This window comes from Cryptosporidium andersoni (assembly GCF_001865355.1).
Source record: "Cryptosporidium andersoni isolate 30847 chromosome Unknown contig_1, whole genome shotgun sequence".
Taxonomy (NCBI): Eukaryota; Apicomplexa; class Conoidasida; order Eucoccidiorida; family Cryptosporidiidae; genus Cryptosporidium; species Cryptosporidium andersoni.
In genome coordinates this window covers 14,852-27,404 of record NW_027122907.1, presented here as the reverse complement: position 1 = coordinate 27,404, position 12,553 = coordinate 14,852, and the positions used below count along the sequence as shown (strand labels likewise).

Genomic DNA, 12,553 nt, shown 5'->3' with positions numbered 1-12,553 from the left:
AGTGAGATATATCACCTGTTCTAATTTATAATTATCTGTATACAAAATAAGTAACATGCTATTGCAATATATTAAGTGGACTGAGATACAAGTATACTGAGATAATTATATTTAAGAAAATGAAGAATACTTATTACAAACACTCCAAGTAATCAATTAGATTCAGATATATATTTACAAATGCACTTAGTAATTTACATTTTTAATTCTAAAACCCATACAAGAACATATTTCAGTAAAAAAGCAAACTGAAGACCTAATTTTCTCGTCTTGAGTTGATTGATCATTGAAAGAATTTGAACTACTTAGCTTGTTAAATAGTATCATATTTCCTTGGGATTTTCTTGGAGAATTGTTGGCCTTTTTTCTGCTGACAACACTTGCAGGCATTCGATCATTCTGGCTAATAAGCAATGTAGATGTAGATTTATTATCCATATTGACTACCCGATTACTATCTGAACGAAGAAGACAACCATTTCTTTTATCTATTAATGATGCCGTTGTGTAAGATAAACTTGGTGAACGTCCCCTCTGTAGTTTATCTGTTTTATTTGATCTTGCAGAAGATATTGTTGAAACTTCAGAAACTGACAACTCTACATTTTTGATAGGCGACAAGGAGTCTAAGTTTGATGCATCACTACTATCTGATATAATACCAACCATACTCCCCCCACTACAACTATATTCTGAAGCTGCTCTTCCAAATTTACAATCATTGATTCTTGAGATTAGTTTACTATTTTCATTACTACAATTAACCTTAATATCTACTAATCCTTCTACATAATTAAAATTACTTCTTGTATAATAAATAGGATCAGAAGGTTCACTCATTTGCTAGCTAATTATTAAAAAATTTAGGTATCTTCCAAGATGCTTCACTTAAAGCCACACTGAATCAGACTTTCAGACGTATGAGGATGCGACGCGGACTACTATAATATTAAACTGCAAAGTAATATTTAGATTTAACTACTACTCTAAATTAATATGAGTTTAGGCATATTTTTTATATAGAAATATAGAAATATCTAATCTGAATTCTTTACTATTTATCTTTATGGGTTTTTCTCTCTTCTTTAAAAAGAAAGGAAAAATAAAAAAATGTAATTTATATATATATATATATAGGAAGTAATTAGTGCTGTACCTGTAATAGATTATATATATTAGTAATTACTAATAAATATTATTTAGATCATGTGACATAAAAATCTTATAGTCAACTAAAAAGAAAAATAGAAAAACAAGCAGAAACAAGACCTTAGTGGATGATGCATGCAACTATTGGCGCTAATTTTTCAGTGATCTTTATAAGCTAGGTGAGACTAAAATAATTGAAAAATTCTTTAAAAAAAAATAATTGAATGGAATAGTATATCAGTGTATGTAGAGCAGTATCTGACATCAAAATCTGTGTTAAATTACATTTATTGTCTGGTACTAAATCTATCTAATATTCTGCCGCCTCTACTCACCAGCTTTTTACAAAACTTCATCTGAATTTATAAACTCTTTAACATTATTTTTGAAATACAAAGATGCATAATATCATAATACATGACTGAAAATATTTCAATAGATACTGAAAAGGAGGAATATGAACTTGATAGAGCTTTAGATGTCTTACTAGCTGAAAAAAGATTATGGGAAGAAGCTTTTAGTGCAGCTCAGAATGAAATCAAAGAAAAAAGTGAGCAAATAGCTGCTTTAACTTTAAAGTTACAGGAAAATTCATTAGCGTGTAGTTATAGAGAGAGTAAAACAGATGAATTTACAGTTGAAGATAATATTAAGATGTTAACTTTTTCAGCTAACAAAAGAGATAGTATTCCAAGCAATACTGTAGCTATTAATATGAATACTAGTAATAAAAGCGAATTTGAGGATTATGCTCTGAAGGAACTGATTAAAATTGGGAAGAACCAAATAGACAGTGCGGATGATACCTGTAAGATAATTTATATGGTGGAAACATCTCAAAGTATTGAAGCAGCCTATGCTATTATATGGAAACTTCTTGCAGAGTCAAATGCCGAAAAGTTAATGCTAGAAAGGCTTGTAGAATCACTTAAGTCTGAATTAAACACAGCTCAAGAAGCTGTGCAATTGCTTCACAAAAAGATACAAGATACTGAAAATAACCATCACTTAGTTTCAATAGCATACTCTTCACAAATGAAATCTATACAAAACGATTTATCTAGTGCCTGCAAAGATATAGAGTTTTGGAAAAACCAATATGAGACATTAGCTGCAGATAAATTGAATAAAAATACTTCAAGTCAATTGATTTCACAATTTGAGGAGTTTAACACAGAAGAATGGTGTGATCTATCTTGTGGAGCAAATACTTCATACTCAGTAGAAATAACTCCAAACTCTTTTTGGTGGTTTATAGCTTTATAAATCTGAAGATTTGTGCTTTTGGAAATTAGACTGATTTTTACAATTTCTCCTTCAAAAAAGTTTATAGTTGCATGCATATAACGGTATTTACATGCATGCATACAACGTGGAATTTGTCAGGATACCCCATAAATATTCAATAGAAACACACAAAAATGAAAGTGAATAAATATATCTTATTTCTTGTCGTTTTATTGGTGTTAGTATTGTGCTATGGGGATCAATTTGTCCAAGCAAGATTACAGATCTCAAAATCCAAAAATCTACACTTATATAATAAACCAAATATGGTTCATTATGAAAATAACAAACCTACAAAGCCAACTTTATTGCTTGAAAATCCTCTATCTTTAACAAATGATATAAACTCAATGGTTACAGCTGGTTATTTGTTTTCTGCTTTATGTTTTATGGCTTGTTTAAAGGGATTGTCTTCCTATGAAACAGCCTGTAGAGGCAATATTATTGGTTTTATTGGAATGAGTGTAGCAGTACTGATGACATTCTCAGAGGGAAAGTTTGGTAATCACTATTTTATTTTTTTTGCAACTACAATAGTAGCTGCTTTTGTTGGGTTATTTATTGCAAACAATACAAAACTTACAAAAATACCTCAACTAGTTGCAACATTCCATAGCTTTGTTGGCCTTGCTGCACTATTTGTGACTTATTCATATTTTTATTCAAATATTTCAGAGAACTCTATTTCAATTGGTTGTTATTTAGAAATATTCATTGGTTCTATAATAAGCATGATTACATTTACGGGATCTTTAATTGCAGCTCTAAAGCTAGATGATATCTTTCCAAGCAAAAGTATTAATATTCCATTTAAAAAAATTGTTTTTGAAACTTTATTCATTACAATGGTTATTACTGGAGCAATATTTTGTATTTCAAGCAGTGAAATTGTAACCTTTACAAGCCTTCATTGTGGTGTAATTATTGGTGGGATAACTGGAGTGTTATTAGTTGCTGGAATAGGTGGAGCTGATATGCCTATAATTATCAGCATATTAAACAGTTATAGTGGTTGGTCTACAGCTGTATCCGGTTTTTTACTAGATAATAATCTGTTAATAATAAGTGGTGCACTCATTGGTTCGAGTGGAGCAATTTTATCTTATGTAATGTGCTGTGGTATGAATCGTAGCTTTTTATCAGTAATATTTGGTGGTTTTGATGAAGATCTGGGTAAACAGCAAGTAGAAGATCATAAATTTTATCCAACAGCTCCATATGAGATTGCAAATGAGTTACTATCATGTTCGAAAGTTCTCCTAGTACCTGGTTATGGTATGGCTGCTAGCCATTCTCAGGATGAAGCATCAGAAATTGTTAGGCTATTGATTGGAGCTGGAGTACATGTTGATATTGGCATACATCCGGTTGCTGGAAGGATGCCTGGTCATATGAATATTCTCTTAGCTGAAGCACAAATACCTACAATACTTGTGAAAGAATTGGAAACTGTAAATAGTCAAATGGAACAATACGATATTGCACTTATAATTGGTGCAAATGATATAGTTAATCCATCTGCATTGGTTGAAAGTAGCAAAATTTATGGTATGCCCGTAATTCAAGTATGGAAAGCTAAGCAAATAGTTGTTTGTAAACGATCTATGGCATATGGATATGCATCAATATCAAATGAATTATTTTCTATGTCAAATACAAAAATGATGCTTGGGAGTTTGAAAGAATCACTAGGCCAGATAAACTTATTTTTAAGAGAATCATCTAAATGCTGTAATAAAATAGTAAATGGTGAGGTAGCAAGTATGATTACAAAATTTGAAGATCAAAAGCCAATACTAAATGTAAATTCTACTCAGAATATTTCAAAGACTCAAACTATAACAGAAGGGGGATCTATTTTTAAAACTATAGCAATTTTACCTTCTTATAATGAGCTGGAAAATGAAAAAACTGCACTGTTTCTCATACCCCCATCTTTTGTTCAGAAATTCAGGAACTTTGGATATGGAATTGCTGTCTCAAGAGATTCATTAAAAGATCAGCATTTGCATTTCACTGAGAAACAGTACAAACAAAGTGGAGCAATAATTTCGAATAATATTGAAGAATTAATAAAAATGAGTGATATTGTTGTAAAATTGCAGAGGCCTACTGAAGGAGAAGTGTTTTACATGAAGCAAGGGCAAGTATTAGTGTGTAATATGTATATTGGGATGTATTATGATAAAGAAAATCAACAGGATTCCTTACTAACTACTCTTGTAAAAAAAGGAATAACTGTAATTGCTTTGGATGAAGTTCCACGGATAAGTCGTGCACAATCTATGGATATAAGGTCGACCTTAAGCAATATTTCTGGTTATCGTGCTGTTGTAGAAGCCTTCAACTATTTACCTAAAATAAGTAGGTCACTATACAGTGCTGCTGGCAAAATTCAGCAATCACAGGTTCTTGTAATTGGTGTAGGTGTTGCTGGTTTGCAGGCAATAGCAACAGCAAAAGGTATGGGAGCAAAAATATATGCTATAGATACAAGACTTGCATCAAAGGAGGAGGCTGAAAGCTGCGGCGCGACATTTATTCACATCCCATCTAGTGAACTTGAAGATCAGGTATACTCAAAAGAGATGTCTGAGAATTACTTAAAAAAACAGAGATCACTTATTTCAGATATGTTGAGAAGTACTGATATTGTGATAACATCTGCTACAATACCTGGAAAACCTTCACCCATACTAATAACAAAAGAGGCAGTTTGTGAAATGAAACCTGGTTCAATTATTGTTGATCTATCTTCCCAATATGGTGGCAACTGTGAATTAACCCAAAATAATAGAATATATATTGAGGAATCCAGTGGGGTAACAATTATTGGTAAAAGTGATTTTATATATTCAATGCCTGCACAAAGCAGTGAACTATGTGGAAACAATATGTTGTCTTTATTCTGTGAGATGGGTTACACAGCAGATAAATTCAAATGTGACTTAAATGACAGTATTATTGGCTCTATGTGTGTTGCAAGCGATTTTAGAATGTACTGGAAACCATACCATGAAAGACTAAATATAAAAGAAATGAAAAAGGAAATACAACAAAAATCAAAAGTATTTATAAACTACCAAAAATCTAATATTAATAAAACGTCAATTAAGAAACCTGATCCCTTGAATAGTTATATTATATCACTTCCTTTCTTCTCAGTTTGTGTGGTAACTTTATTTTTTGTATTCACACTGATGGGGTTATACTTAAATCTGCAACAATTACAGCATGTATTTTGCTTTACTACATCAACAATCATTGGATATTACAGTGTATGGTCGGTTACTCCAGCCTTACATAGCCCTTTGCTATCAGTAACAAATGCATTATCAGGGGTTATTCTTATAGCTAGTATGTTACAGTATGGCCCCTCTACTGTTACAAACACGACCTTGTTGGCCCTACTTGCTACATTCCTTTCATCTATTAATATATTTGGTGGTTTCTGGATAACTAATAGAATGCTAAGTCTCTTTAATTAATATGATAAAATAAAAGGGTGGATAATTAATATTTCCAGCTTGTTAGTTTCCTTATAAAAGGTTTGACTTGTGTTATATAAAATTTAACCTTAATGATCTTGATAGTAATGAAGGTGAATATCCTGTTAATATTAATTGTACTTTACTTAAATTATTCATTAGAAAGTATCTTGTAGGAGCAAATCTTAATATTGCCTTTTATGCCTTAGTAAGCATTAAACTTATTCAGAAATGTTTCTACCGCTGCAGATACCTTAGACTGTAATTCAGCGCCATAAAGTAGTGAACTTGTAATGGAGCGTCTAAGGCAATTTCCCAGAAAATTTCTCAGAAGTTAGTTTACAATTTTTAAGAAATAATATATCAATGGGACCAAAGAAACATTCCAAAGAGCAAAAAGAAGCTGGAGATGATAGCAGGCTCCGTATTGCCATTGTCAATGCAGATATGTGCAAGCCAAAGAACTGTAGCCAGGAGTGTAAGACATTTTGTCCAGTTGTCCGTACAGGAAAGTTATGTGTTGAAGTTGATTCAACAAGTAAAGTTGCCACCATATCAGAGTCTTTATGTATTGGATGCGGTATATGTGTTAAGAAATGTCCATATGATGCTATTACCATTATTAATTTACCTAAAGACATGAATAGAGATACAACACATAGGTATGGGAGAAATAGCTTTAAGTTACATCGACTACCAGTTCCACGTCCAGGACAGGTACTGGGTTTGGTAGGTACAAATGGAATTGGTAAAAGTACAGCACTGCAAATATTGAGTGGTAAATTGCGTCCTAATTTAGGCAATTATGGCCAAGAACTTGATTGGAAAGATATTATTGCTTACTTCCGTGGTAGTGAACTACAATCATATTTTACAAAAATGAAGAATGGAAGTCTGAAGACAGTAATAAAACCTCAGTATGTAGATCATATTCCTAAAAGAGTTAAGGGGACTGTTGGCGATATTATCAAAACTAAGGATGAAAGGGGAGTATCAGACGTTCTTATAGATAAACTGGAGCTAAGGCATTTGCTTCAAAGGGAAGTAGGTGAGCTAAGTGGTGGGGAATTACAACGTTTTGCTTTATGTGTGAGTACCATTGTTAAAAGTATAGTTTATATGTACGACGAACCTAGCAGTTACCTAGATATAAAACAACGTATTAATGCTGCTAAAGTTATAAGGAATGTATTGTCCCATGATAATTATGTAGTAGTTGTGGAACATGATTTATCAGTACTAGATTATTTGTCTGATTTGATATGTTGCTTATGGGGCAGTCCTGGAGCTTATGGCGTCGTAACGACTCCATTTAGCGTTCGTGAAGGTATAAATATATTTCTTGATGGCTTTATACCTACAGAAAATATGAGATTTCGTGAAGATGGCTTAAATTTCAGAATTATTGATCAAGAGGAGCAGGAATTACAGAGATTACATTTCAATAAGTATCCAGGTTTCAATAAGACTATGGGAAATTTTAAATTAATAGCAGAATCAGGTGATTTTGCTAATTCTGAAATTATTGTCATGCTGGGACAAAATGGCTGTGGCAAGACTACCTTTATTAAGGTACTAGCTGGGTTAATTAAGCCAGATGACAATATTGAGTATAAAAAAGATAACTACAATATTCCTGAATATAATGTCTCATATAAACCACAAACAATAACTCCAAAATTTGATGGAACTGTGAAGGATCTGTTCTTGATGAAAATTCGTGATTCATTTATGGATGTTCAATTTAATTCGGAAGTGGTTAAACCATTTAATATAGAGAGAATAATGGATCAGCAAGTGAAGTTGCTATCAGGAGGTGAATTACAGAGAGTTGCGCTTATTCTGGCATTGGGGAAAAAGGCAGATATTTATTTGATTGACGAACCTTCTGCATATTTGGACTCTGAACAAAGAATTACTGCTTCGAAAGTTATTAAAAGGTTCATTTTACACTCTCAAAGGACGGCATTCATTGTGGAACATGACTTCATTATGGCCACATACCTAGCTGACCGTGTAATTGTGTTTCATGGCAATCCTGGTATAGAGTGTTTTGCAAATAGACCTGAAAATCTTATTACTGGCATGAACAAGTTTTTGAAAACTTTGGAGATTTCATTCAGAAGAGATCCTATGAATTTCAGACCTAGAATTAATAAGCTAGACTCAGTTAAAGACAAAGAACAGAAACTTCAGGGTAATTACTTTTTGCTTGAAGAGTAATATATTCAATAGATTGAATTCTTTACATAATATATTGAAAATTGGTTAATTCCTTCAAGTTAGCTATAATTCTATATATCTTATCTACAGGAATGTTTATATTTTTTTTTTTTTTTAATATATTGGACTATTAGTTTCATTAAAATACGTTTCTACTACCATAACTTCTACAGTGTAGTAGCAATGAAATGATACAGAATTATATAATATTATTTAGGTAGTGTTTCTTATATATTGATTTATATTTAGTCGATTTTTTGAACCAGAAGGAATCTTAATTGGATATACACCAACTTTTTTTGACAATATTTAAAATTTCTAGAGTTATCTGAAAATAAACAGCATGTCTTTATTTATTTATCTGACAAATAGATACCATTTCTCCTGGTCGAGATATCTATGAAATATGACTTTGACAATACATTTTTTTTGGACTCTTATTTTGCAGTAACTTGTAATTCAGATAGCTGTTTCTTCATACAATTAATATCAACTAGGGAATTGTAAATATAAAGTACTTCTAAAATATAAATAGGATATTTCCTTTAATATCTCAACTTTAGTGGGAATTTGGAATTGTTAAAATTTCTAGTATAGATGTTTAACAACTCACCACCCATTCAATAAATTTTACTATGAAGAAATCACTTTTAATTTATATTTCTAATTCAAGAGTATTAATTTAACCCAGACATAATTTCAGTAACAATAGAGTATGGTCTATAATTTCCAAAAGGAATTTAGTATAGGATACACTTTGAAACACAAGTTGAAGATAAGTATTTAAAATTTGCACTTGTATTTTAATAGAATACTTATTATTATTCAATTTAATTCTCTCCCTGGAATTTTACAGCTGTTTGAGTAATAAAAAACTCATTTTTGAGTCATTTTGTTCATTGAAAAGTGTCACCTTAAATAGATCTTATTTGTAAATGAACTGAGTCTTTAGAGAAATTTTAAATTAAGATATATATTAAGTAGATGAGTTGCCAATTTAGAATTGTCTACCTTAAAGAAGCATTGGGAATTTGTCTCTAATAGTTATAACTAAATAAAGTTCATAATTTAAATTGCTGTATTATCTATTCCTTCAATGGAATTTTCGGATTTTTGAAATACTTCAAACAAATACTAATAGAAAGAACAGTACATTATATTATATAAGCTCAATTGTAAGTAGTTTGGAACTATTAAGAAGAGATGAGTTGTCCTTATTTCTTGTACACTTTTAAGTAGAATGTAGTTTTTGTTGAAAAGTCTTTATTGCATATAAGGAGTCGATATTGAAATATTTGCTTCAAGTATAGTAAGCATAAATTTAGACATAAGGAAGATAATATTTGTAAAATTTAACATTTATGTTTGTTTTAAGTTTCTAAATATTGATGTATTAAATCCCCTACAAATGACGAAACTACCATATAAAAATAAACTACAAAAGGCAGGTTATACCCTAGCACAATTTTGAATAGTATTGTGAACAGTCATCTTAATAACCATTATTCACTACAATGCAACCATTCAAAAAATACCTTACTTTCTGTAAACCAAATTCTAGGGAAAGTGGTAATTTAATTTTTATATAGAGCAAATGATTACATCCGAATGTCCTTGAACAAATGTTGAGTTCCTCCATTCATCAAGAATATCTTTCATATCAAGACATAATGGTGCAACTTTCCAGTACTGATTTGAGTTAAAGGGTAGTGAACTATTGGGAATACCATTGAGTGAAAACTCACTTGAAATATTAGAATCACTCCTATGTAAATTTTTTTTTGTTCCTGGTACAGTAGTATTGTAATTTATACCATCCGTAGGAATTGAGGGATTGAATAAACCACATGCAAAGCCACGCCGGTTATTTTCATCATAGGTATATGAGAGCAAAGATGAGGTAGAACTAAAACTAGTTGTTGAGAAGTTTGATGATATTGAAGAATTGAAGTTTAAATTTGACATGTTACCCCTGGGAGAATTGTTTGATTTTTGGTTTAAATAGTTTGGATAAATAGATTGGTTGGAATATTTTGATAAGTCAGACATTTCATATTGTTGTAAGTATCTAGTAAATTGTTTTGGTTGAACATTTTGAATTTTCCCAACTTGATTTTTTAAGTATGTTTGGTCACATACTACTCTCTTTAGATATTCGGAAAAAAAACTATTGAGAATTTTATCTATCATTGTACTATTATTACTTAATGTCTGGTCAGAAGAAGAGTCTAAAGATAATTGGAAATTACTAGCTGCCCCGAGAGATACATTTTCAAGACTATTATTATTACTGAATAAGTTTTTATCATCTCCATCTGATGATACTTTAAAAAGTACAATAAAAGGTTTTACCTTGTTCCAATCCAGCTCTGTAAGACAAAATGGACAATGAGCCTTCAAATTGCACTTTTGTTGTACCATAAGTGCTAGTCTTACGCAGTCATAACAGGCTATATGTTGACAAACCTGGAATCTTGCACGTGTTGATCTAGGCTTATACTGGCAGCACACATGACAGTATATGACTCTTGATCGTTTTTTCTTGGAATCACAAGACATGGAGTTTGAATTGCAAAAGTAGTTTCTTTGGCTAGAAGATACTAATGACATTTTAGTATGACTATGTTGTTTTAAAACAGAGTATTTTTGATATTCAGATATGTCAGATAATTTATTAGGTATATGAATAGCTTCTTCTGCTGTATTCCGTTCGAATTCACCTGTTTGTTTCCAGTACTCTGGTCCTTGCTTGTTTACTTTGCTATTCTGAACTGAAGAAGGTAGAACTATTGAATACATAATTATTAGGATATCTTTCCAGTAATATTTTCTTGTGGAAGAATGTCTAATAAATTCACTTTGCAAAAACTTTCTTTTTTAAAAGCTTTTTAAAAGCTTAACATTTATAGATGGCCAGAATAGGGTATTTTGGAAAAAAATCAGATAACTACTGCTGCTTACAAGATGTGCCTATTATTTACAATACAACGAACATCAAAGGAGAGTCTTCCGAGTCCCCGTATTTACTTCTTTTAACTACGACTAAGACGGGTTTGTGTGTGCATGCGACAAATACATACTATGAAACGAGCAGCAGAACAACATCGTTAAGGATAATATTAATCTTTTTCTATTAAATTCGATATAAATATCTATATATATGTAATATAAATTTAGAAATAACATTGAGATTTTGTACTATTATAATAAGAAAATAGAAATTCTAATTATAGTACTTATTTTCAATTTTATTATATTTTAACTACTGCTTACAAATATTATCACAATTTTTATTAATTTCTGACAATTATCAAGATATCTCTTTAAATATTAACAATACTCTTTGATTTACTACAATAAAGTAAATGTCAGTTTTTGAGTTAAACAAAAAATGAATTTATAACCTACAAGTAAATTGCATGCAACTAGCTAGTGCATGCTGCAATATTATGAGGATATACATGTACTTAAGAATATAGAGGTATTTGTTACTTTTTTTTTATTTCTCTAAATAATTTTTATATTTATTTCAAATCACCATTAATTTTATATTTGATATTATTCTTCACTTTATAATTATTCCAAAATAGTAAAATTCAGTAATTTCAATTTTATTAAATGAAAATCCTAATAATTAAGGAATTATAAATAATAAAAGTGTAATAAAGTACTAAGAGAGCTAACAAAATATAACTATAAGATTGGGAATCTTAACAATAGTTGGTAGGCTAAAGGTATCTACACAAAGTGGCTAAATATATCTATGGTAAGATTAAAAACTAAAGTATTATATTGAACTCAAATAGGAATATATAAGAACTAATTAAGTGGAAAGTAGAAAGTTTTGTACTTTATGACTGGGATAATATAACTATTTTTATATTTAAAGATATCTTTTACAGTATAAATGATTATATGAAAATAAAAGTGACAGATTAAGAAAGATAAAGTCGAGGTGATCTTTCATAATAGTTGAGTACAAAAATAGCACAAGTGTATATTCAAAAATATTTTGTTTTACTGTTGAAGAACTCTACTTATAAGTTCATATAGTAGTTGCTTATCAAATCTAAAGAGAAAGAGGCGGCTGGTTTGAGTATCTTGAGATTGGCGGATATAGAAGATTTTTTCTTCTTTTGCATGCCAGTTCCTAGGTCATTTTGGATCTTCAACAGGTAGAAAATTTTATGTTCAACGACTAATCTGATTAAGGTGTGGATAATATTTAGAATAAGATATCTTTTGTCGCCATCTGTCCAGTAGACAGTATAATAGATATTTGTGTAGCTTTGCGGAAGGATCAGCAATTTAGACTTAGACAAAAAGAACCAAGAAACATAACAAGGATAATTTTTCTTGGAGATTAAGGTACAAAGAACAAATAGTTTCAGCCAAATATTTAGGCT

General features: G+C 30.6%; 5 protein-coding genes across 5 annotated transcripts; 3 read left to right on the top strand and 2 right to left on the bottom strand.

The window, feature by feature from the left end:
* Nucleotides 1-186: 186 nt before the first annotated feature.
* cand_031660 (uncharacterized protein) lies at nt 187-840 on the bottom strand (the record flags this gene model as incomplete). Its single annotated transcript, XM_067213392.1, has 1 exon — nt 187-840. The coding sequence occupies one exon, from the start codon at nt 838-840 to the stop codon at nt 187-189; it is 654 nt and encodes a 217-aa protein (XP_067066643.1).
* A 726-nt stretch (nt 841-1,566) lies between these two features.
* Nucleotides 1,567-2,415, top strand: cand_031650 (uncharacterized protein; the record flags this gene model as incomplete). Its single annotated transcript, XM_067213391.1, has 1 exon — nt 1,567-2,415. The coding sequence occupies one exon, from the start codon at nt 1,567-1,569 to the stop codon at nt 2,413-2,415; it is 849 nt and encodes a 282-aa protein (XP_067066642.1).
* Nucleotides 2,416-2,702: 287 nt separating this feature from the next.
* On the top strand, nt 2,703-5,924 carry cand_031640 (NAD beta subunit family protein; the record flags this gene model as incomplete). Its single annotated transcript, XM_067213390.1, has 1 exon — nt 2,703-5,924. The coding sequence occupies one exon, from the start codon at nt 2,703-2,705 to the stop codon at nt 5,922-5,924; it is 3,222 nt and encodes a 1,073-aa protein (XP_067066641.1).
* A 366-nt stretch (nt 5,925-6,290) lies between these two features.
* cand_031630 (RNAse l inhibitor-like protein) lies at nt 6,291-8,147 on the top strand (the record flags this gene model as incomplete). Its single annotated transcript, XM_067213389.1, has 1 exon — nt 6,291-8,147. The coding sequence occupies one exon, from the start codon at nt 6,291-6,293 to the stop codon at nt 8,145-8,147; it is 1,857 nt and encodes a 618-aa protein (XP_067066640.1).
* A 1,581-nt stretch (nt 8,148-9,728) lies between these two features.
* Nucleotides 9,729-10,946, bottom strand: cand_031620 (uncharacterized protein; the record flags this gene model as incomplete). Its single annotated transcript, XM_067213388.1, has 1 exon — nt 9,729-10,946. The coding sequence occupies one exon, from the start codon at nt 10,944-10,946 to the stop codon at nt 9,729-9,731; it is 1,218 nt and encodes a 405-aa protein (XP_067066639.1).
* Between the last annotated feature and the right edge of the window lie 1,607 nt (nt 10,947-12,553).